This window comes from Phoxinus phoxinus (assembly GCF_949152265.1).
Source record: "Phoxinus phoxinus genome assembly, chromosome: 23".
In the NCBI taxonomy this organism is placed as follows: Eukaryota; Metazoa; Chordata; class Actinopteri; order Cypriniformes; family Leuciscidae; genus Phoxinus; species Phoxinus phoxinus.
The window spans coordinates 837,307-864,135 of record NC_136898.1 but is presented as its reverse complement, the minus strand read 5'-3'; the positions used below and the strand labels follow the sequence as shown (position 1 = coordinate 864,135).

Sequence of the window (26,829 nt, the reverse complement as noted above, 5' to 3'; positions counted from 1 at the left end):
AACTGATATTGTCTTTACATTTGAGTCAATAAAAAAATATTTTTACACATATTAGAATGAGATGAAGATGTGAATGGTTTCATTTTACATACTGTGGTTATAATGTCTCATGATTTTGCTCTGAAATGTGCAAAAAGTGTGTCTGTGAAAATGAATAACATGAAATACACAAGACTTCAAAATCAATTTTAATAGCATTCTGTATTTGATAAACTGCTAAAAGTACGAGTTATTCGAGGAATCTTCCACTTCAGGATCTCTTCAAACTGAGATGAGATCAGGCTCCACAGAAGTATGAGCCGTCATCAGACCTCAGACACGGGCACGGCTGTATGGCATTCCCAGAGCCGGTTCAGGAAGAACAACACCAGCTCCGAGTAATACTGACATCTCTCTCCGTAATGTTCATGTCATGTGACTTTCAGTGTTCACATCCCAACACACGGCTCCGGTTCATCTCAGATCAAAACATGCCCGTCGTGTACTATATTAATAACTGATATTCTCGGGCATCAGAGATTAATGGTGTAAAGTTGTTAATGCATCAGATTCCTGTTAAAGGCATTATCATTATGAGTCAATGGAGCCCTTGTGACCTTTAACCTTTAAATCAGCTGCATTAATAATAATAATGGACACACATCTGACTGAGTCCAATTCATAAACGTGTTCATGTTTGTAAAAGAGGAGCTGGATATGTTTTTATTCACAAGCTGCAGAGAAATTAGAAAGAAAGAAAAGGACAAGCATTCAGAACACAAAGCTGGTGCGTGTGTGTTTAGCCGAACCGTTCTGCTATGATGTTAGCAACGGTCAAGCCGATTAGCTTGAAGCTAATTAAAGAAAAGTGATGTTTTATGTACATGCGAGCTGAACCGCTGTAACCCACACAGAAGTGAAAGCAGATTCGACAAACGCTCAACCCGTGAGGCGAGAGAACGTCTGGAAGCAAATTCATTAAAACAGTTTTTGAAGACCGAACCCAATCCCAGCATGCACCTCTGAGGAGCTCGCGTCTTTTTCATGCAAAACTTTTAAGATGATAAATTTGGAACACTTTCTGCACGGCGTCACCAGGGCCGAAGAGGTGAAAAGAAAAGAAAACAAAAAAAACAATGATTCTTTCACTGAACTCGGTGCGTGTGGCGTTGACCTCTGACCCCGGCGTGCCTCAGTCGAGCGGCGAGGGGTCGGCGATGGGCATGGTGTGCAGGACCTCGTCCAGCAGCTGGAGGGCCCGGTGCAGGTGGATCTCGATCCAGCAGGGCGTCTCTTTGATGCTCTGCCGAGGGTAATCCGGACCCCAGCCCTTCACGAAGCTCATGCGCAGGATGCAGAGCCGGCGGAGATCGTCCACACCGATGCCAGCCGCCGCGGACAGGCCTGCGGACGCACGTCAGAGGCGGCGGATTAGAGACATCATCACACATATAATAACACGTAACACTTTTTGAGGCAAGTACATTTATGTTTCACTTGTCCATGCACAAAAGTCACTTGTCCGGGTAAAGATTTATAATCGTATAATTTATTTTTGATAAATACCCGGCAGAGGCTGATTTACCAAGGGATACTTTAAACCGTGTAGCTACTTTACATCTGAACATTAGCTAATATTTAACTATATGCCGTTAATGCTTGTTTACAGTACACGGCTGCCGACGCTAGCTAGCTAACGTCACTCACTTGTCAGCCGGGTTGGGTTTCCCCGACAGACGCCACAGAACATCACTCCGTCTTCATAAATAACCCAGTCGAATTCATTACCATTTGGTTTCGTTCGCGTTTAATTCGTATGGTGCTGTTGGTGTGACTGTACGGTGACTTGTTTTTGGAGCTTGTCCTGGCGCTTTGAGGCAGGTAAAAATGTTTCAACTTGGCCCGACTCCTGATTGGCCAATCAAAGCATTCTGAGTTGGACGCTAGTCGACGGATTGTGGGGAAAAAAATGTGTTTGTTTCAAATCGGTAAAATTAAATCTGTAAAATAGACGTAATGAGTGGCACATAACGCGAAGTAACATGGCATTTTATTTTGGAAAACTCATTTTCACTTCCACTTGTCCTACAAAAAAATCCACTTGCCCCGGACAAGCCTTAATGTCGAGCCCTGCAATGCGCAATAAAGATTTACAGTGAACACGATATGAACATTTTGGCTGATAACCGATATATCTGCAGATAAATCTAAACCCACATTTTTATATATTTTTGAGAGCCTGATTACAAAAGCAAAAGTCTCCTCATTAAAAGCCACGTCCCAAACACACAGTTATGATGTTCTCATGATAATGTTATGAAGCCGATATGACAGACTTGCGCTGCACATGTTGCACTGAACTCTATTTTCCTTTATTGAAGTGATTTAATCATATTTCAAGCAGTTCAGAATCATCATGTTGAACATCTGAAGAGTCTCAGCTGAAGGACATAATACATTATTTATCGGCTTTAATATATCGGAGAAATTTTCTTATCAGGCCGATAACGATAACATTAAAAGTGAACATATATCGGCCGATACCGATATAGTGGCCGATATATCGTGCATCCCTAACATTTGTCAGATTAGGGGTTCTGTGGGTATGAGACTAAATGATCGAACTTCCACGTTTGGGAACCTGAACGCGCAGCTCTGGAGTGTGACGTGCAGAAGACTCACTGATAGCAGGAGCGATTCCTCCGACGGATCCGGGTCCGGGGATGTTCCCGGCCACCGCCGCCGCTTGAGCCGCCGCCGCCGCCTGAGCCGTGGCCGCCTGCTGCTGCATCTGCCGGTGGCACTGCCGCAGGTCAAACACCTGAGGGACACACACAACCTGAGACTGAGGGACACACAACCTGAGACTGAGGGACACACACAACCTGAGACTGAGGGACACACACAACCTGAGACTGAGGGACACACACAACCTGAGACTGAGGGACACACACAACCTGAGACTGAGGGACACACACAACCTGAGACTGAGGGACACACACAACCTGAGACTGAGGGACACACACAACCTGAGACTGAGGGACACACAACCAGAGACTGAGGGACACACACAACCTGAGACTGAGGGACACACAACCAGAGACTGAGGGACACACACAACCTGAGACTGAGGGACACACACAACCTGAGACTGAGGGACACACAACCAGAGACTGAGGGACACACACAACCTGAGACTGAGGGACACACACAACCTGAGACTGAGGGACACACAACCTGAGACTGAGGGACACACACAACCTGAGACTGAGGGACACACACACAACCTGAGACTGAGGGACACACAACCAGAGACTGAGGGACACACACAACCTGAGACTGAGGGACACACACAACCTGAGACTGAGGGACACACAACCTGAGACTGAGGGACACACACAACCTGAGACTGAGGGACACACACAACCTGAGACTGAGGGACACACAACCTGAGACTGAGGGACACACACAACCTGAGACTGAGGGACACACAACCTGAGACTGAGGGACACACACAACCTGAGACTGAGGGACACACACAACCTGAGACTGAGGGACACACAACCAGAGACTGAGGGACACACACAACCTGAGACTGAGGGACACACACAACCTGAGACTGAGGGACACACACAACCTGAGACTGAGGGACACACAACCTGAGACTGAGGGACACACACAACCTGAGACTGAGGGACACACACAACCTGAGACTGAGGGACACACACAACCTGAGACTGAGGGACACACAACCTGAGACTGAGGGACACACACAACCTGAGACTGAGGGACACACAACCTGAGACTGAGGGACACACACAACCTGAGACTGAGGGACACACACAACCTGAGACTGAGGGACACACAACCAGAGACTGAGGGACACACACAACCTGAGACTGAGGGACACACACAACCTGAGACTGAGGGACACACAACCTGAGACTGAGGGACACACACAACCTGAGACTGAGGGACACACACAACCTGAGACTGAGGGACACACACAACCTGAGACTGAGGGACACACAACCTGAGACTGAGGGACACACACAACCTGAGACTGAGGGACACACAACCTGAGACTGAGGGACACACACAACCTGAGACTGAGGGACACACACAACCTGAGACTGAGGGACACACACAACCTGAGACTGAGGGACACACACAACCTGAGACTGAGGGACACACACAACCTGAGACTGAGGGACACACAACCAGAGACTGAGGGACACACAACCTGAGACTGAGGAAGAACATGGACGTCACTCTCTTCCATTGGTGAACACTGAAGCCGACAAACTCCTAATATGGCGCTGTCATCTTGTGCAGATTCAAGACCTGTGTGTGTGGTGTGTGAGTGTGAGTGTGAGTGTGAGTGTGAGTGTGAGTGTGAGTGTGAGTGTGAGTGTGAGTGTGAGTGTGAGTGGTGACTGGTGTGGTGACTGGTGTGGTGACTGGTGTGGTGACTGGTGTGTGTGGTGTGGTGACTGGTGTGTGTGGTGTGGTGACTGGTGTGTGTGGTGTGGTGACTGGTGTGTGTGGTGTGGTGACTGGTGTGTGTGTGGTGACTGGTGTGGTGACTGGTGTGTGTGTAGTGTGGTGACTGGTGTGGTGACTGGTGTGTGTGTGTGGTGTGTGGTGTGGTGTGGTGACTGGTGTGTGCGTGTGTGTGTGTGTGTGGTGTGGTGTGGTGACTGGTGTGGTGACTGGTGTGGTGACTGGTGTGGTGACTGGTGTGGTGACTGGTGTGTGTGTAGTGTGGTGACTGGTGTGGTGACTGGTGTGTGTGTGTGTGGTGTGGTGACTGGTGTGTGCGTGCGTGTGTGTGTGGTGTGGTGACTGGTGTGGTGTGTGTGTGTGTGTGTGTGTGTGTGTGTGTGTGTGGTGACTGGTGTGGTGACTGGTGTGTGTGTGTGTGTGGTGTGGTGACTGGTGTGGTGTGGTGAGTGTGGTGAGTGTGTGTGTGTGTGTGTGGTGTGGTGTGTGTGGTGTGGTGAGTGTGGTGTGTGTGTGGTCATGTGATCAAGGTCCCGCCCTCACTCTCGCAGAAACGGTTACTACAAAGTGTACTGTGTGAAATAAACAGTTATGGACATGTAGAAATTAAAGCTGAGGCTCCAATCTCCTCAGTGATACTTCGTTTAGAGGAGCTGTCAATCACAGCTGTCAATCATAACGTCACATTCACGTTTTTATAGCATTATATTTATTATTCTTATTTTTAAAAAACGAACACTTAAATTTACATCAGTGTGACAAAAACTCCCTAAATGATAGAAAACATATTCGGAAAAAAATTAATTTGAAGTGTAATTTGATTAAGTTTCCTTTGGGTTCATTAGACTTCATGGGGAGGCGGGGTCTCTCGGCTGTCTCTGGCTCAGCGCTAGCCAACGCGCGAACGCAGATTTGAATTGAGAAGTTGATGATCATTGGATCTGAACTATCGTACAGGGTTAACTAGCGATCACATGCGGTGATGATGTTTACCAGAGGACATATTTCAGCCGACAGCTGACGAGCTGAGGCATCAGTGGCACCAAATCTGTGTTTGATTCGGTCCGGTTACACTCCGGTTACTTGGGTACCGGTTACACATCGGTGCCCGGTTTCCGTACACAACCGCACGTGTTGCATATTTACACACACAATGCATTGACTTTTTTAATGTTTTTGAAAGAAGTCGGCTCACCAATGCTGAGTTTGTTTGTTTAAAAATACAGTGAAAATAGTGAAATATTATTTCAATTTAAATATTTGAACATGCATTCAAACCAATATTCATCCAGACTCCTTCCACATCTCTGACATTATCAGTTTATTCGCTATAGTTTAGAAAATGGTGATGAAATATGAGCAGAACTCAGTTGATATTTGACAGGTGTTGTCCGTCCTTCTGTTAGACTGTCTCACACATGAATTATGTTGAATATCTGTCAGCTGGTAAATGTAACTACACAATTAGATAATACCAGTTTAGCTCAACCAGTGACCAAGCAATGCTTCATTGTGTTCAGTGTGTGTGTGAAAAGAGCATTAGCAGTTACAGACACACACTTCAGCAGAACATGACCAGCTCAAAGTGTCCGGATCATATTTGGTCCTAAATTTGTATAAATGTCACTGGTAGTCTCTGTATGAAGAATATTTGGGTATAATACGTCACAGTTTACTTTATTTTGCTCTCCTCACTTACACAAATGAACAATTGTGTCCTGCACACACTAGTAAAAACATAGAAAATATTATATCTGGTGTCAATGTCTGGTTTTACTGTTTTAAATGCAATTTATTCCTGAAATGCAAAACTAAATGTTCACTACCTAGACGCATCTTTCAGGGTTTACAGCAGACGTTCCTCTCACCTTGATGTATGCGCTGGGGTAAATCTTGTGCACAGCATCGCCCGGAGCGCGGCCGGCCTCGCGGTCCAAGTAGTAGCTCTGGACGAACACGGCGTGATCGCTCAGACAGCGAACCCAGACATCTCCTTCCCCTTTACACTCCAGCTGGACGCCTTTCCCGATGTGCAGTCTGAAAACAGGCCTCAGATCAACACGGTGAACCGATGCCCTCCTGTCACGATTCCATATTAATGCAATACTCCAAGACACATGATAGAAGATTTACTGTTGATTAAAATGCTGAATTTGATGAACACATTGTGTGTGTAAATGAATATGATGGACTATGATGAACCCAACACAGGACAATAGAGACACCAGATTAACAAAATTCATGATTCTGAAGATACTGAATTATTTTAGACGAATATGCTTGATCTCGGTCACTGACTGGATATATTTAATATAATGTAGGACACTTTACTGGTAAAATCAGACATCTGGTATTATCAGGACTCACAAACATTCCCCATCGCATTATTATAGATTATATTCAACATTATATATAGTAGTTTAATGTAGTACTGACACTAAAACTCTGAAAATGTATTTTTTTTCCTCACACAGTGTATACACAATACATATGGTCAATAGCCATGATACATTTTGTTGCATATTTGTATTGCTATATATTGTGACACGATATATAGCCGCGTTTCCACCGCGGGAACTTTCCCCAGGAACTAGGAACTGTGCGCTGGTACTCGGTGTGTTTACACCGCAGGGTCTAAATGAAGTTCCGGGTAAATATTTCCCCCTCCGAAAGTCCCTGCTGGCGAGGTAGTGCTTTTCCAAAGTTCAGGAACTTTCGGGGGCGGGACTTGTGCGCTGAACATGCTGATTGGTTGTGTTCACACCGCATTTTGATTGGATGACTCCACGCAGCATTCTATTTTAACCGGCATTTTTAAAAATCTATTGCGGTTCGTGGCTTCATGCAGTGAGAGTCTGTCTGCAAATATGGAATTTAATTTAAAAAAACACACACCGCTGGACCGACGACGAGGTTTAGGCTTTATTAAGCGTATTTGTGTAACAGGAAATTTTCTGCGCGTTCGTCCAGCCGTCTCACGGTCAATGTCCGCATCGTCTAATTTTATAGCATTAGGAGCTTTCTGAACACGCTTTAGTATCAGTGCTCGTCTCTTTACTGCCGTTTTGTTAATTACCTCGTTAGTAAACCAATACATCACAAACAACTGCAGCACCGTTTGAATCTCCTCCATACTTATTATAAATGTGGCGCTCAAAACTGATTACTGTCCGTCCAGACTGGGAGGAGCCGTCGCGCGCAGTTATAATCTTCACAAAAAGTTCCTGGGAAAAATTGTTCCGGGTAATTTCGGTGGAACTGCGGCTTGTGTGACCCTGGACCACAAAACCAGTCACATGGGACCATTTTTTTCAATTGAGATTTGTATATAACATGGAAGCTGAATAAATAATCTCTCCACTGATGTGTGGTTTGTTATGATAGGACAATATTTGGTCGAGACACAACTGTTGAAAATCTGGAATCTGAGGAGCAAAAAAATGTAAACATTGCGAAAATCTCCTTTAAAGTTGTGCATTTATGTTCACGATTGTGCTGCATTCACTCACACAAATACATGTTTTATATATTTACGGTAGGACATTTACTAAATATCTTCATGGAACATGATCTTAATGTCCTCATGATTTTTGGCATAAAAGAAAAATGGATAATTTTGACCCGTACGCTGTATAGTTGCTATTGCCACAGATATACCCGTGCGGCTCCAGACTGGTTTGTGGTCCGGGTCACATATAGTCGTTACTCCCCTACTGTATTCAAGCATCTACAGTAAACCAGGATCCTGTGCTACCTCGCCCTCTCGATGGCCTCTGTTCGGTGGACGTTGCTGAGCTGTCCGAGGCAGAAGCGGTCTCCTCCTGAGGGATCCACGTATCCGTCCACCGTCACGATCGGGCAGGACGAGGGAACTTTAAATGTCTCGCCCACTTGAACATCCATCTCGAAATAAGCAATGGAGCACCAGTATTCGGGAGCTGCTCGAGACAGGAGATCATGAGACGCCGGAGGAGGATTATGACTGGAGTACGATCAGAAGAGAGGGAAACTCTTACCGGGATGGTTGGATATCGGGGGCTGAAATCCGATATCGTTGTGAACAGGCCCTGAGGAGGAAACACAGATTATGAGGAAGTGCATTTTTAATGCGGATAGCATTTTTATACTAGCGTGTGCAGGACACTATAGTTCAGTTGTGTAAGTGAGGAGAGCAGAATAAAGTAAACCGTGACCTGTGTTGGGAACGTTCACTTTCTACATGAACTAGTTCAAAGATCAGTTCACAAAGTTCGCAGACGCGTCGCCGAGCCCAGAAAAATATCTAGCATGCTAGATATCCGGAGCTGTCACACGACTCAACCACATGTGATGTCATGAGCTACAGCCAATCAGAGCAAGGCATGGGTTGAGGTCACCGGGAAAATACGCTTTTTTTGTGTGTTTTTTTCAGAGCAAATCATCGCACAAACATGCAGCACTAATTTCTGTCTGACGTCCATATTCAAACAAAGACTCGCGTGTTGTTTACTTGTGTTCTTCTTCGCTGGGTAGTGGCGCGCGTGCTGTATTGCGTCATTTCCGGTTCGTTTTATCGCGTGATTTTTCGTGACAAAACGTGGTTTGTAGACAAGATATACCGGTACAGAGTTGTTGTCAACTCGTGTAGTGCGTTACCTCCTGTTGCGGATCGATCACGTTGTGTCGTGTGGTGTGAACAGCTCAACAACTTGAACACTCCTGATTTCACAGAGAGCGAGTCATGTAGTGTGAACCGCACAGTTACGCCGACGGTTTAAAATCCTGTAGTGTGAACTTGCCATAAGTGGATGTGTTCGGGGAATTTGCCAGTTAATAGTATAACATTTAAAGCCCCTTAAATGAACGAAATAACTCGGAAAAAGATTTGTTCATTTTGATGAACGAGATCGAACAGGAGAGTCGGTAGACACTGGTGGCTGGTGTTGCCAGATTGGGTGTTTTTCCGCTACATATTAAAGGATTAGTTCACTTTAAAAAAAACTTTTGCTGATAATTTACTCACCCCGATGTCATCAAGATGTCCATGTCTTTCTTTCTTCAGTGGAAAAGAAATGAAGGTTTTTGATGAACACATTTCTCCATATAATGGACGTCAATGGGCCCCAAACGGGTCAAGGTCCAGATGACAGTGTCAGCGCCGCTTCAACGGGCTTTAAACGACACCAGACGATGAATACATAAATAATAAAGTTTAAGTTTTATAAGCACAAGCGCTCGCCTTGCTCTGTTCTGTGATGCGCGTTCGTGAAGTCACGTAATACGCAGTTACGTTGTAAAGGTCACGGTTCTGTGAAAAGTAAAACATTTCTATCCTGACGAAAATTTTCTTTTAGGCTTTTTAATATTCCAACACCAGGATACACACACGAGATGGGCATTTTAAACGATAAACTGACACAAAGACATTTGAATATGTGTGTATGGTCCTCCTCCCGCACATCTGTAAACACTGACTCGTCAAGCGTGACCTTTACAGCGTAACTGCGTATTACGTCACAAACGCGCATCACAGAACAGAGCAAGGTGAGCGCTTGTGCTTATAAAACTTAAACTTTTTTATTTATGTGTGAAATGACGATGGTTTCGCTAGATAAGACCCGTATTCATCGTCTGGTGTCGTTTAAAGCCCGTTGAAGCGGCGCTGACACTGTCATCTGGACCTTGACCCGTTTGGGGCCCATTGACGTCCATTATATGGAGAAATGTGTTCATCAAAAACCTTCATTTCTTTTCCACTGAAGAAAGAAAGACATGGACATCCTGTCAGATATCAACTGAGTTCTGTCATATTGTATCTGGTGTTGTGCTGGTGAGCTGCTCACAGTAGTGTGCCGGGTGAGCCATGGGCGGGTGATGCTGAAGATGCCCGTTCTGATGGTGAGGAACGCTGGGAGTGAAGTTATTGTTCCTCGTCCAGGTGGAAGCGGCGTCTGTGGACAGAAGAAGAGACACCGGGCCTGCTGTCGTCAAGCAGACTTTACTCACGCCTGAATGCGCTGGAAGCAGGAGATGCTGAAAAGCTTTCGGTTTTGAAATCAAATTTAAGGCTTTTTAAGACATGCACAAATAGAATGAATACCGTATTGGGGAGGGGATGTGGGTCAATGTTTATGATGACATCCTAAACCGTAAAAACAACTTATCAGTTCAAATAACACATTTAAATGAAAAAACCCTCACATTTCAGCCTTTAAACACAATCGGTTTTAACATTTTTATTATTTTTTAAAGTCTCTTCTGCTCACCAAGGCTGCATTTATTTGTTCAAAAATACAGTAAAAACTTTTTTAACAGTAAAAATATTATTATAATGTAAATCATCAGTTTTCTATGTGAATATCTAGTAAAGTGTAATTTATTCCTGTGATCAAAGCTGAATGTTCAGCATCATTACTCCAGTCTTCAGTGTCACATGATCCTTCAGAAATCAGGATAATATGATGATCTGATGATCAAGACACATTTATGATTATTATCAGTGTTGAACACAGTTGTTAATTATTTTTTTCAGGATTCTTTGATGAATAAACAATAGCATTTATCTGAAATAGAACATTAAACACTACTATTCAAATGTTTGGGGTCAGTAAGATTTTTTTTTTTTTAAAGAAATTAATAATTTCATTCAGAAAGGATAAATTAAATTGATCTAGAGTGACAGTAAAGACATATATAATGTATTTTTGGATCAAATAAATGCAGCCTTGGTAAGCCGAAAATACTTTCTAATCGATCCACTGGTTAAAATGTACAACACTGCATGTAAACTGCATAAAAATATTCTATCTTCGCATTGGTCTGAACAAAAACGGTGCTTATGAACTGCAGAAATTTAGCGGTTACCTCTGTAAACAAAGCTTTATTAGGCTTTATACAGAGGTAATATGAAAAGATGATGCCTCACTGATGGGCGACGAGTTGTCAGGTGTCATATAAACATAATTGTCATAATTAAGTCAGATCAAAGCAAACGCTTGGCATGAACGAGTGGCATTCACTGATCGTGAACTAGCCATTTTTACTTTCAAACATGCAGTGCTCACATTCATTTACATCATCGCATAAGCCATATCGTGTTTTCCATCCCCAAATCTAAAACCTCTTGTAATAAAGACGTTTCTTACACCATTAGAGATATTTAGGACTTCTATGACCTTAATTTTTGATCAGACTAGATGTAAGAGTTTTGAAGGAGCAAGGGTTGTAACGGTATGATGATATATCACAGTATGAACATGTACGCTTCTCATATTGAGCAGATTTGCTTATCTACGGTATTGGGGAAAATACAATAACATTTGCAACTTCTTTCCACTTGACTGCTTAGACTTTCAACTCGCATACAGCGAAGTTGTTTTGTTTTTTCGATTACCACCGTTTTTGATCATATATTTGTGTTAAATCATTAAAAAAAATCTGAATAAGATGCATATAAACTAGAATGTTTTTATAAATTATTAATGATAAAAATAAGTTGTTAAATGGTTTCAAGTTTGTTATAATAAAGCATTTGTTCAATCAAAAAAACTGTTTTTATTAATCTAACGGTCATTTTAACTGATAAGAATTGATAGTTGAAAGGGTTGGTTGATTATGATTTCACTTTTCTAACTTTAGTGAGTGTGTAATGTTGTGTTTTCTAACTGTAGTTAGTGTGTAATGTTGTGTTTGATCATAAACAACATCTGCAAAGTCACAACGCTCAAAGTTCAGAGCAAAGGGAGATATTTGCTTTTAAATAAATAGCTTTTTAAGGACTACAACAAACGGCTGGCAGAAACTACACGAGCTTCCTCCCGGGTTAGTGACATCACCAACCCTAGAATTTACATAAACCCCGCCCCCTGAACACGATTTATAGATTAGACAGAATATGCTAATCAATGACTAGAAGATAACTACACATAAGCTTCATAAATTCATCAACTAACCATTCAGAAATGTCCTGTTCTTCTACATGTTGTCACTTCTTCTTGAGTCTCTCCATCATTGTCTGACTCCGGTTTGAACATAAAAGGCTAAAAGTTTTTGAAATTTTCAGTGCAGGTGTGTGTGTGTGGTAAAAGCACACAAGCTGTTGAAGCTCCGCCCCTTGTGCCGGGAGCAGCAGCTCATTTGCATTTAAAGGGAAACGGCATGTTTTTGCTCATCCTCAAAAAGTGACACTTTAACATGATGTATAAAAATATCTGTGGGGTATTTTGAGGTAAATCTTCACACACACACTCTGGGGACATCAGAGACTTATTTTACATCTTGTGAAAAGGGCATTATACCCCCCCTTTAATACCGTATACGGTGATATATTTCATACCGTGAAAATCTCATACCGTTGCAACCCTATAGCCTATAGTGGGTGGAGGTTCACTGATGGCTTACTGTGATGGTACGTGGAGGTCTGGCCTGGAGGGAAGCCGTTCTGCTGAGAGCCCGGCCCTGTCCCTGATGCAATCAGCAGACTCTCACTGCTATGGCTTGCTGTCAGAACACTACCGGGCTGAGCTGGGGAGAGAGGCGGCATGCACACATCAACACACACACACACACACACACCATTAAACACTGGGACGGCAGGACTACAAGCGTGCATCACGGCACAGGTGCTTAATAACTATAGCAGTGTTTAACTCATTATAGTGATGCACAGAAACTTCAGCAACTGCAAATTACTTTTGAGTTGCACAAGTTCACACACTACCTTGTAACCAATCAGATCAACGTGTGATCGTCAACCAGTGGATCTCTGAGCGAGTGGAGGCGGGGCTCATTTGCATGTTAATAGAACCACGTATACTAAACTTTAATTTCGGTCTCAGTGGAAAAATTTATTTCGGTGCATCACTAATAATATAGTTGAATACCTTCAATGCAAAGTAAATCTGCCAAATGCAGAAATGTAAATGTACATTGACATGCAGGAAGTTGCTCAACACATCCCCCATGTTTGTTTGTCATTCTCATGCGTGAATAATGTAACAGCCAGTGCTGGCCATGTGATCACACTGATCTCTCCGGTCATAGCGCCCAGCCCTATTAGACACCAATGAAGAATATGACTAGAGATGCACCCATATAAAAAAATGGCCGATACGATAACCGATAATTCTTTATATTTGAAAGCCAATAACCGATATATTGGTCGTAAATCTAAATCTAAAAGTTTCATATAATTTTTGAGAGCCTGATTACAAAAACAAAAGTCTCCTCATTAAAAGCCACGTCTCAAACACACAGTTATGATATGATGATGAGCTGATATGACAGACTTGCGCTGCACATGTTGCACTGAACTCTATTTTCCTTTTTTGAAGTGATTGTTGAACAGTCGCATCTGAAGAGTCTCAGCTGAAGGAAATAATACATTATTTATCGGCTTTAAAATATCTGAGAAATTTTCTTATCGGGCCGATAACATTAAAAATAAACATATATCGGCCGATACCAATATGGTGACCGATATATTGTGCATCCCTAAATATGACGCCTACACAAACGAGAAAGCTTTTCAGCATGACCTATGCATTAAAGGAACACTCCACTTCTTTTGGAAATGAGAGTTCAACAGCTGAGTTTTCGAATCCATTCAGCCGATCTCCGGCACTTTTAGTATCCAGATCTGAGGAAGGACCTTCGCCTGGACCTGACGTCAACGCAGTGCTGAAGTGCCAACTAGCCTCTCCCGATGGAGGATCCTTTACCACACTAACGATAAAGCATTGTGGGAAATTCACGGATCTCCCCCGTAGTGATAAAATAAAATTCTGTATCAAATATATAGGCAGGACAAGTAGTTTGTTTAGGCTTGGTTTGTAGGGAATTACAAACCTGCGCACATATATTCAAACACACATAAATATAGAATTAATTCTTGATGCGCACGTGAGCGCAATCAGTGTTTCTCACAGGTTCAGTGTAAAGTGTGTGTAGAGAGAACGCTGTCGTCTTAGCGGCCCCTAATTTAATAACTAATGATCGTTGCGACGGAAGTGAATCAATCAAAACTAACTTTAGCTGGAAAATATCTTTATTCAAGAACCGCTATAAAGCCAAAACAATCTGTTCCCTTAAATTATACGTTTATCTCTGTAAAGCAGCTTTGAAACAGTCTACAGTGTTAAAAGCGCTGTATAAATGAAGATGACTTGACGACTATAGCTTAGCATAGATCATTGAATCTGATTAGACTGTTAGCAACTCTCTCAATAAAAAGAACAAAGAGTTTAGATATATTTCCTATTTAAAACGTGACTCTTCTGTAGTTACATCGTGTACTAAGACCGACAGAAAATGAAAAGTTGTGATTTTCTAGGCCAATATGACTAGGAACTATACTCTCACTCCTGCGTAATAATCAAGGATCTGCTGTACCAGCAGCGCAATGATATTACACACTTAGTGCCGGTCACGCTGGAAGTTTTCAGGCGCTGTGTAATATCATCGGGCTGCTGCACCCATGGTACTATGGCATTATTACACAGGAATGAGAGTTTAGTTCCTACTCATATTGGCCTTCTGTCAGTCTTAGTACACGATGTAACTACAGAAGAGTCAAGTTTTAAATAGGAAAAATATTGAAACTCTTTGGTCATTTTTTTTGAGAGAGATGCTAACGGTCTAATCAGATTCAATGATCTATGCTAAGCTAAGTGCTACCGCCAGACCCGGAGATCGGCTGAATGGATTAGAAAACAGTAAAACTGTTTAACTCTCGGGGAGCTGGAAAATGAGCCTATTTACAAAAAAAGTGTAGTGTTCCTTTAAGTGATATACTGAGGAATATACTGATAATGTTATTTTATGACAGACTTGCGCAGCACATGTTGCACTGAACTGTATTTTCCTTTTGATATATTAAGTAATTCAAAACCATCATGTTGAACAGTAGCATATAAAGTAATAGGAAATAATACATTATTTATCTGGCTTTAAAGTATTGGCCAACGTAACGATAACGTTAAAAATGAACATATCGGCTAATACGATATACCGCGCATCCCTAAATATGACGCCTACACAAACGAGAAAGCTTTTCAGCATGGCCTACGCGATTAAGTGATATAGTGAGGAACTGTGTGTGGCGTACTTGTGGATCCGACCGCGATGTTGGAGAAGGCGGAGCTGGAGGCGGAGCTGCTGCCCTCTGCTGGCGGGAGCATGGCGGGCGTGTGGAAGGGCTCCGGGGCCACCGGTCTCGAGGCGGGGTGTTGAATCGTCTGCATGTGTCCCTCAGTGCTGGGCAGAGACTGCTGCGATTCATAATCATATTCATCCTTCACCATCAGGCTTGATGGACCTGAAAGACATCACATAGATACACATTCCATGTCAAATGTATATAAAAACACATTTTACTTCCGTAATGTCATTTTAAGGAGACTTTTGAATGGTAAACAATCACGTGTATCGGTGTATTAGATCAGTGCATTCGGTCTTAAAGTGACAGTAGCCTAATAAACCTGCCGCTGTCTGTGTCATTAAAGTCACCATGAAATCAGAATTGGCACTTCTTATTTTATGTGTTATATATAGTGTTTAAAGTAATATAGTTTTTATTTTAAATGATTTATCAGAGCACATCATTATTGTTTTTAATATTCTTGAATCAGCATCTCTTCTCTGAGGACGAGGGCGGGGCTATAACCTGTCACTCACATGAGATCAGCCAATAGCAAACCACAACCATCCAACATTTTTTGTTGTCAAAATTGGCATTTTAAATTGTGAAATATTATTGTTAAATAAATATACTCATATTGTGCTTTAAAGTCCCCCTGTAGTCAATAATTTATCTCTTAAAACTCATCTTTGATCACTAAAATTACATATGTAAAAGTTTTTTTCGTTGAAAAAATTTCTTCATGTCTTAAAATAGCTTGAATGTATTTTGCCTCATTTAGTATGCGCGGTTCTATGAATATGCAAATGAGCCCCGCCTCCACTCACTCAGATCCACTGGGTGACGATCACACGTTGATCTGATTGGTTACAAGGTAGTGTGTGACGTTAGAAATACCAGCGATTTCAAACCGTGTTTTTGAGACTGTCTTTGGTTCACTGCAGTTTTAAGCAGAAAATACTCAGCAATGCTGTCGACTTATGAACTTACACATGGTGTGTGTTAAAGCAGATTAACAGATTAATAACACCACATACACACATGAACTACATTAAAAGCTGGATTTACACCACAGGGGGACTTTACGATTTTGATCAGCCCTACAAGTAATGTGTAAAATTCATATTGACTAATTTAAATCTCTTTAAAAAAAAAATAGCACGGTAAAAACAACCAAAAAGTATTTTCCAGGAGAATATCACTCACCAGAGCCTGACAGTGTGAGTCCAGATAAATCTATATGAGAAGAAAACACACGATAGGTGAATTATAAATACAGGACGGACATGACGAATGAGCTTAACACTATTAACACAAACGTCACACGGACCTATTCCCGGAGACACGACCCTCTCGTAGTGGTAGGGGTTCACACAGACGCTGTCACACTTGAGGTCAAAGGCAAACTGGCAGTACTTGACGTGCTTCAGCTCGTTCTTATGAAGGTCCGGCCATCGCCATAACCGTGCATAGATGACATGTGGGAATCCTTTACGGCCAGCCACCTAAACACACACACACAGAAGGACAGAGAAATATTTATTCAACAACACCTGTACACTATAGTCAAACCCAGACTCATCCAGACTCCTCCAACACTTCTCACATTATCAGTTTATCCGCTATAGTTTATAAAATGGTGATAAAATATGACAGAACTCAGTTGATATTTGACAGGTTTTGTCCGTCCTTCTGTTAGACTGTCTCACACATGAATTTAGTAATGGGCGATATAAACAATACAAAATTGGCCTACGATAGAGATTTTAATTCTATTGCAATCGCGATAATGCATGTTGATGACGCAATCTACCCGCGAAATTTAGAGTGACGAGCTGCAGCCGGCTGAAGCGCATCATATTCGTCGTCATCTTGAGTAAACATGGCTGACAGCGAAACGGAGGCGCTGGTGACAAAGATCGGTGCAACATCCATTATTTGGACTTGGTTCGGATTTAAGCCGTCCGACGAGCAGCAGCAAACTATACAGAGTGTGTGGGGCAACAGTTCGGGACACACACGACTAATCTGTTCATAACGAAACATGTGACTAAATACCAGCGCGTATTCACAAAATAGTGGTGTGAACACAACATCTCTGTGTGTGCCCGATTTCAAGATTCGTTGTGTTGTTGCTTTTTAACTAACTCTGCATCTTTTGTGTCCTTTAAAAAAATAGCCAAACTAAAACTACATTTGATTTGGAGTGCCTTCTGCACTGTTCTGCACTTTATTCTGTCTATGGCACGGCACTACTGTAAACAAACTTTTATACTTGAAGCATTTTCTTTAGTTGACGTATAACAGGAGAAACGCGAAAAATTAGAATATCATGCAAATTATGATACAGAATCATCCTCACTTACAGAATCATGCAAATTATATAGACTCATTACATGCAAAGTGAGATATTACAAGCCTTTATTTGTTATAATGTTGATGATTATGGCTTACAGATTATGAAAACCGTTTCACAATATTCTAATTTGGAATTTGGGGTTTCATAAGCTGCTAGCCATAATATAAACATTAGGGCTACTTAAAGCTAGTGTACTAGAATTTTATTTATCTGCAACATTATGTTGTATAATTACAGTTTTGCACAATAAATGTTCTCAAAACTACATACACCGTTTCTTTCTTTCTTTCTTTAAAAAAAAAATACATTTAGCAGTTGTTTGGCTTTCCTTAGGGTCTGTGTAACCTGTTCTGAAATGGGTTTATTATCATTTATATATCGTTATCGCAAGAGGCTGCAATGTATATCGCAATATGGATTTTAGGCCATATCTCCCATCCCTAATTAATTATGTTGAATATCTGTCAGCTGTTAAATTTAACTACACAATTAGATAATATCAGTTTAGCTCAACCAGTGACCAAGCAATGCTTCAGTGTGTTCAGTGTGTGTGTAAGAAGAGCATTAGCAGTTACAGACACACACTTCAGCAGAACATGACCAGTGTGTCCGAATAATATTTGGTCCCAAAGTTTTACTGGTAGTCACTGTATGAAGAATATCTGGATGTAATATGTCACAGTTTACTTTATTTTGCTCTCCTCACTTACATAAACTAACTATAGAGTCCTGCACACACTAGTGAAAACATATCAAAAATGATATCTGGTGTCTGAATAATTTTTGGTTTGTCTGCATATATACACAGACGTGCATGTATAGACGTGTGTGTACCTGCAGCCGGCCGTCCAGCGTCCTCTGTATGGTCACACACTTGCTGGGGTGCGCGCCGTTAGTGGTGATGGCGGTGATGAGGGAGTCCAGCTCGTCCTTCTTCTCCTTCAGCTTCTTCACCAGACTCTCGATGGCCCGCTTGGCGAAGGTCTCGCTCTCGCCGCCCTGCCGGTGGCACATCAGGCTGTGGACGATGCTCAGGCACGCGTCGTTACTCGTGGGCGTGTTCGTGATGGACATCATGCGCTGGTGATCCGCCTCGGGGTTACCGAGGCTCCCGGTGCCGGTTAAACTCGGTTCAGCAACACAGCCGTCAGTGAAGCGTCCATTCACACGCCCTGAGGAAGGAGGATTAATAGTGAGATATCAATAACACACATAATATATAATATTTAAATTACCGGTCAAAAGTTTGGAAACATTAGTATTTTTAAAGTCTTCTGCTTATTAAGCTAGAATTTGCTTTAACAAAATTACAATAATATTGTGAAATATGTGTAATTTATTCCTGAACTGAATCATTACTCCAGTCTTCAGTGTCACATGATCCTTCAGAAATCAGTATAATATGATGATCTGATGCTCTAGACACATTTATGATTATTATCAATATTGAATAGAGTTCATATTTGTATTGAAACCGTGATGCATTTTATTTTTCAGGATTCTTTGATGCATAGAAAGTTCAAAAGAACAGCATTTATTCCAAAATACTGTAGAAATCTTTTCTAACGCTAAAAATGTTTACTATAAATAATCAATTTAACACATCCTCGCTGAATAAAGGTATTAATATTTTTTTTTTTTTTAAAAGAAGAAAATAAAAAGTGACCCTAAACTTTTGAACAGTAAAGTATATTACAAAAATATTTCTATTTTAAATGTACGCTGTTCTTTTTTAACGTTTTATATTCATCAAAGAATCCTTAAAAAAAGTATCACAGGTTATGAAAAACATATTAAGCGGATTTCAAATATTAAAATTGTTTCCAACATTGATAATAAATGAGCATATTAGAATAATTTGTGAAGGATCACGTGACACTGGAGTAATGATGCTGAAAATACAGCTTTGATCACTGGAATAAATTACATTTTAAAGTATATTCAAATAGATATCCATTATTTTAAATTGTAATAATATTTCACAATATTACTGTTTTTTCTGTATTTTTGATCAAAGAAACGCAGGGTTGATGAGCATAAGAGTCTTTCAAAAACATTAAAAATAGTAATGTTTCCAAACTTTTGACTCGTACTGTGTGTGTGTGTGTGTGTGTGTGTGTGTGTGTGTGTGTGTGTGTGTGTGTGTGTGTGTGTGTGTGTGTGTGTGTGTGTGTGTGTGTACAAACACATATACATAAACGTGTGTATATTAAAACCTACAATATATGTTGTACCTGATGTTTAAAGCAAATAAAAGCACCCAAATAAATAAAAGCAGAAAGTTAGGCTACCAAAACACTGAGGACAAACATCGTGTTTACTAATGTTGTAATTAGATAAAGCGTCTCACACACACCACAACAATCCTTCACACACTTGATTTCAGCCAGAGTGCAGAGACGTGCACGTGTGGAGATGCGCAGTGAACTCGTGCACGCGATGACAGTGATTTATAATGAGCTGAAGAGGATGTAAACAATCTGTGCTAGCACATCCTGCTACATGCTAGCTCGCGAACTGCGCTTACTTCACTCAACTTCTACTATAGAGGAATAAAACACATTTAAATGTCAAAGTGGGTGTGTAAATGACATACCTGTTGTGTCTCCTGGGAATCAATCTGTCTTTGTGTATCCAGTTTGGGGATTTTGCTGTGAATCTTGTTAGCTGCTCCAGCGCGTAACGTTAACACACTTCAACGCGTTTAGCTGATCTCTAAAACGGTTTAAAGCGACAAGAGTTCTTCATTTGAGCGATAACTCGGTTGGACTGGGGGTTAGCATAGTATTTTAACAACAACCGGGTGAAAACAGTCACTGAGCGCAACGAAAATAAACAATGTAGCCGCGATGTTTTCGACGCACTATCTCACGCCCAGCTGCGCAATATGGCGAACTGCGCATGCGCACTGTGCCTCAAACCCGCTCAAAACACACCGAGCTGCAGTTGTAATTTGGCGCCATCCCTCAACAAGTTATACATTTTGTAAGAACTCGTGGAAGTGATTCTTCTGAGGCAATATATGTTAAACACAGCATGTTTCTAGGAGATATTAATATTCTGAAACACAGTTGTACTAATAAACATATTAGGAATATTTTAACAGGTGTATTTAGAAATATAAACTGGGATAAAGCTTGGTGTGTTTGTGAAGCTTACCGTTTAATTTAATTTAGATATTCATGTGATTTTTGTTCCATACAAAAATAATTATCCATCTGCTTTGTAATTGTATATATACGCAAAGTTTTATTTGGTGGATGTGGAAAATGTAATTAGAAGGAAAACAAATGTTATAATTAAATAAAATAATTTTGATATATGTGCAATTCCAATGAAAGTAATAATAATAATAATTTAACTTTGTATTATTTTAGGAAAATGTCATATACACAAGAAGAAATGCTCAGTATCCAAGCCCAACTCTTCTTAATTTTCTTCAGGAGACTGAATTATTGCACCAGTCTGGAGGACATTATCAATAGGTTATATCAATAATATAATTTTTTTAATTACTTAATCAATTTGTACACTCTGTAATGTTTTTCTTTGTGTGATGTATTATGTCAATTCTGTATACTATATTGTATACTACTAAAGTTCGTTGGATAATAAAAAACATTATTTATTTTTTTAATCGCTTAAGGTCATTTGTTAGTGTCTCTGAAGCAGAATCATTATGTGTTGTTTTTTTAGTTTTTTTTTAGTTTTTGATGTCAGTGTAAGGGTTGTTCAGTTCTGTTAGATGCCATTGATCCCCAAATATCATCATTCTCAAGAGGGACCCCAATCCTAAAATATAAAAGACATATTTTCATGTATAAAGATCCAATTAATACTGTGAAAAATGAATAGAACTAAGATACTCAGAAGCTCAGATCAAAAAGAGTGGAAGGCCTGACAAGAAATAAAATAAAAACATAAACAAGAACTCTTTAAAGTCCCGTTTGTTTCTCCTGGACAGTAAATGAGGTGTTTTGCTTGATGCTCTTGTCCTGTCCTGAGGAAAGATGCCCAGTAATAATCTCATGTGTCTCTTCTGTCAAAAGTTCAATTGAACATTTTTAATAAAATTCTCCCACGGTCAAATAACCAGCTTCTCATTCTTTATTTTTTGTGGAATAACTGTTAAAAGACATTAAGAATGTAGCTCACTTTGCAAAATACATAAATAAAACTCAGAAATTAATAATATTATATGTAATACTTGAAACAATTATATTAATGTTGTATTTATTAATGAATGTATGAACGTTTTAGTCTTATGTAACTGTTTGGATGGATAAACGGATGGATGGATAAACTGATGGATAAACGGATGGATAAACGGATGGATGGATGGAATGACGATTGGATGGAGAGATGGATAGACTGATGGATGGATGGAGAGATGGATAAACGGAGGGATAAACTGATGGATGGATGGAATGACGAACGGAAGGAGAGATGGATAAACTGATGGATGGATGGAGAGATGGATAAACTGATGGATGGATGGAGAGATGGATAAACTGATAGATAGATGGAATGACGATTGGATGGAGAGATGGATAAACTGACGGATGGATGGAATAACGATTGGATGGAGAGACGATAAACTGATGAATATGATACAGACAGAAATACATTAGATTGATTATAACTAGTAGTGAAAGAGACACTTATTAGAATTATGACATAAAGTGTAGGAATAATAAGCTTATGGCTTCAGCCTACACCTTTATCAGTTATTATAATCAAATATTTAGTATGGAAAATTGTGTACAAGGCCCAAAATAAGTCTTGATGATGATGATGATGGCATCCATACCGTGTGTGTGTGTGTGTGTGTGTGTTTTCCGAGCAGTGCTGAGGAATGATTTCCGGCTGTGTGTGTGTGTGTGTGTGTGTGTGTTTTCCGAGCAGTGCTGAGGAATGATTTCCGGCTCTGTGTGTGTGTGTGTGTGTGTGTGTTCTGGATATGCCTCTAATCTCCACTCATAAAGGTCTTTACATTGAAACACTTCGTGCTCCTGATAAAGCATCCAGTCTAAACCAGTGTGAGTGCATGGACACACCAGAGGGTTTGCTGGAGCGAGTATCAACAGGTTTATTCACATCACACGCACAGAGAGGCTCGGCAGTCAAGAATAAATACGTTTCATGTCAGATCATCATAACATCGCACTGTAAGAAGCAAAATCCATAGAAATATGTAATTCTGTGCATTATTCGTTAGTTCAAGGACATTTGCTTTAACCCGATCACTCTTAAAAATAAAGGTTCATTGTTGGCATCAATGGTTCCATGGAATATGTGCAGGTTCTTTATAGTAATAATAATTATTATTATTATTTAACATCCAAAGGTTCTTAATAATAATAATTATTCTTATTAAACATCAGTTGCACAAAAGCCTCTTTACACTGAAAGTTCTTTAGACTTTTAAAATATATGAAAAAATTGTTATTTTATGAACTCATCACTTTTTCGGGGAATCAAAAATTATTATTTTATTGTGAAAATCTTTATTTTTAAGCGTGTCAAACAAACACAATGCAATGCGTGATTTAAAATACGGGTAAAACACTAGTGGACGATCAATACAGGAAAACCCCTTAATTTTGACCAAGTACACTTAGAAAAGAGGTTTATAGAGATAGGGTTCTTTAAGCCCAATAGGTTCTATATAAGGAGAAATACCTTAAATTATTGCATAATACTTTCATGTTGAACAAGTTATTTAATTTTTCATAGTGATAAAGCATGTTTATGAGCTATTTAATTCATAAAATGTAACAGAACCCTGAAAGGGATAGTTCACCCAAAATTGAAAATTACCCCATGATTTACTCACCCTGAAGTCATCCTAGCTCTTCGTGGCTCTTTTAAGCTTTATAATGGCAGTGAATGGCCGTTTCTATTTTGAAGTCCATAAAAGTGCATCTATCCATCATAAAAGTGCATCTGTCCATCATAAAAGTGCATCTATCCATCATAAAAGTGCATCTGTCCATCATAAAAGTGCATCTATCCATCATAAAAGTGCATCTATCCATCATAAAAGTGCATCTGTCCATCATAAAGTGCATCTATCCATCATAAAAGTGCATCTGTCCATCATAAAGTGCATCTATCCATCATAAAAGTGCATCTATCCATCATAAAAGTGCATCTGTCCATCATAAAGTGCATCTATCCATCATAAAAGTGCATCTGTCCATCATAAAGTGCATCTATCCATCATAAAAGTGCATCTGTCCATCATAAAAGTGCATCTGTCCATCATAAAGTGCATCTGTCCATCATAAAAGTGCATCTGTCCATCATAAAAGTGCATCTATCCATCATAAAAGTGCATCTATCCATCATAAAAGTGCATCTATCCATCATAAAGTGCATCTGTCCATCATAAAAGTGCATCTATCCATCATAAAAGTGCATCTATCCGTCATAAAAGTGCATCTATCCATCATAAAAGTGCATCTATCCATCATAAAGTGCATCTGTCCATCATAAAAGTGCATCTATCCATCATAAAGTGCATCTATCCATCATAAAAGTGCATCTATCCATCATAAAAGTGCATCTATCCATCATAAAAGTGCATCTATCCGTCATAAAAGTGCATCTATCCATCATAAAAGTGGATCTATCCATCATAAAAGTGCATCTATCCATCATAAAAGTGCATCTATCCGTCATAAAAGTGCATCTATCCATCATAAAAGTGCATCTATCCATCATAAAGTGCATCTGTCCATCATAAAAGTGCATCTATCCATCATAAAAGTGCATCTATCCGTCATAAAAGTGCATCTATCCATCATAAAAGTGCATCTGTCCATCATAAAGTGCATCTATCCATCATAAAGTGCATCTGTCCATCATAAAAGTGCATCTATCCGTCATAAAAGTGCATCTATCCATCATAAAAGTGCATCTGTCCATCATAAAGTGCATCTATCCGTCATAAAAGTGGATCTATCCATCATAAAAGTGCATCTGTCCATCATAAAAGTGCATCTATCCATCCAAAAGTGGATCTATCCATCATAAAAGTGCATCTATCCATCATAAAAGTGCATCTATCCGTCATAAAAGTGCATCTATCCGTCATAAAAGTGCATCTATCCATCATAAAAGTGCATCTATCCATCATAAAGTGCATCTATCCATCATAAAGTGCATCTATCCATCATAAAGTGCATCTATCCGTCATAAAAGTGCATCTATCCGTCATAAAGTGCATCTATCCGTCATAAAAGTGCATCTATCCATCATAAAGTGCATCTATCCATCATAAAGTGCATCTATCCATCATAAAGTGCATCTATCCATCATAAAGTGCATCTATCCGTCATAAAAGTGCATCTATCCATCATAAAAGTGCATCTATCCATCATAAAGTGCATCTATCCATCATAAAAGTGCATCTGTCCATCATAAAAGTGCATCTGTCCATCATAAAAGTGCATCTGTCCATCATAAAAATGCATCTGTCCATCATAAAAGTGCATCTATCCATCATAAAAGTGCATCTGTCCATCATAAAAATGCATCTATCCGTCATAAAAGTGGATCTGTCCGTCATAAAAGTGCATCTATCCATCCAAAAGTGGATCTATCCATCATAAAAGTGCATCTATCCATCATAAAAGTGCATCTATCCGTCATAAAAGTGCATCTATCCGTCATAAAAGTGCATCTATCCATCATAAAAGTGCATCTATCCATCATAAAGTGCATCTATCCATCATAAAGTGCATCTATCCGTCATAAAAGTGCATCTATCCATCATAAAAGTGCATCTATCCATCATAAAGTGCATCTATCCATCATAAAAGTGCATCTGTCCATCATAAAAGTGCATCTGTCCATCATAAAAGTGCATCTGTCCATCATAAAAATGCATCTGTCCATCATAAAAGTGCATCTATCCATCATAAAAGTGCATCTGTCCATCATAAAAATGCATCTGTCCATCATAAAAGTGCATCTGTCCATCATAAAAGTGTTCGTCTGAGGGAGAGTAAATCATGGGCTAATTTAAAGTTTTGGGTGAACTACTCCTTTAAAGGTTCCATCGAGAGCCGTTTCTTCTAAGAGTGTCACTGGACCCTGGATTGTGGCTCATCACAGCATTGGATGGCCAGCGGAAGCGAAGGCATCGTTGGAAACTGTTGCTGTTGGCGCTCAGGAATCTGACGGCTCTCGCCTCCAACGACACACCACTTGGGATGAGGTCTCATCCTGAGTGAGGGGTCGCACACTTCTCGGTTTTTGACACCTCCTTATCTCAGCTGTGTGGAAGAGAACGTGTTTGTGGCTCGCATGGCATGCGGCCGTCAGCGGCGAGAGAACATTCGCGCTCGGAGGAGGAACGTTTGGGTTACAATCAATGTTATTTGATTGTGTGCAGCTGAAGTTAAGCAGATATAAGATGATCACTCTTAAAAATAAAGCTTCTTTCACGGCATCAATGGTTCGTCTAACGGCCATGGAACCTTTTCATTGGAAAAAACGTTCTTTAAACTAAGAAAAAAAAGGTTGTTTTAAAGAACTGATCACTGAAAGGTGGTTTGAAGAACCATTTTTGTTCCACAATGACATCACTGTGAAAAAAACCCCAGTTTTGGAACCTTTATTTTTTAAGTTTGAATATGCAAATGATGCATTATCTAATTAAATATGCTTTCATTTGCATTCTTTTCTAGAACATTGGATAAAGCCATGTTGTAAATTGTGTTCAATTGTGTAAAAACTGTTTAGTTTTGTAAGAGTTATTATTATTAATTAAATATGCTTTCATTTGCATACATTTCCAGAACGTTGAACAAATCTTGTAAAATTTTGTCAAAATTGTTTCGTTTTGTAAGTTATTTTTAGTTGG

General features: G+C 40.2%; 1 protein-coding gene across 3 annotated transcripts; it reads right to left on the bottom strand.

Annotated features, from left to right (window-relative positions):
* Positions 1 to 172: 172 nt before the first annotated feature.
* Positions 173 to 20,952, bottom strand: smad4a (SMAD family member 4a). Of its 3 annotated transcripts, none has more exons than XM_079600068.1 (12): positions 20,554 to 20,952; positions 18,792 to 19,129; positions 16,929 to 17,103; positions 16,805 to 16,834; positions 15,566 to 15,775; positions 12,862 to 12,984; positions 10,305 to 10,412; positions 8,499 to 8,549; positions 8,237 to 8,420; positions 6,351 to 6,519; positions 2,662 to 2,800; positions 173 to 1,383 (listed from the first exon to the last, which is right to left on the bottom strand). In XM_079600068.1, the coding sequence occupies exons 2-12, from the start codon at positions 19,032 to 19,034 to the stop codon at positions 1,172 to 1,174; spliced, it is 1,644 nt and encodes a 547-aa protein (XP_079456194.1). In that variant the 5' UTR covers positions 19,035 to 19,129; positions 20,554 to 20,952; the 3' UTR covers positions 173 to 1,171. The 3 variants fall into 3 exon arrangements, with proteins under 3 accessions (XP_079456194.1, XP_079456193.1, XP_079456195.1); XM_079600067.1 differs by having other exon boundaries at positions 10,305 to 10,439; positions 20,554 to 20,884; XM_079600069.1 differs by lacking the exon at positions 12,862 to 12,984 and having other exon boundaries at positions 20,554 to 20,907.
* Positions 20,953 to 26,829: the final 5,877 nt, after the last annotated feature.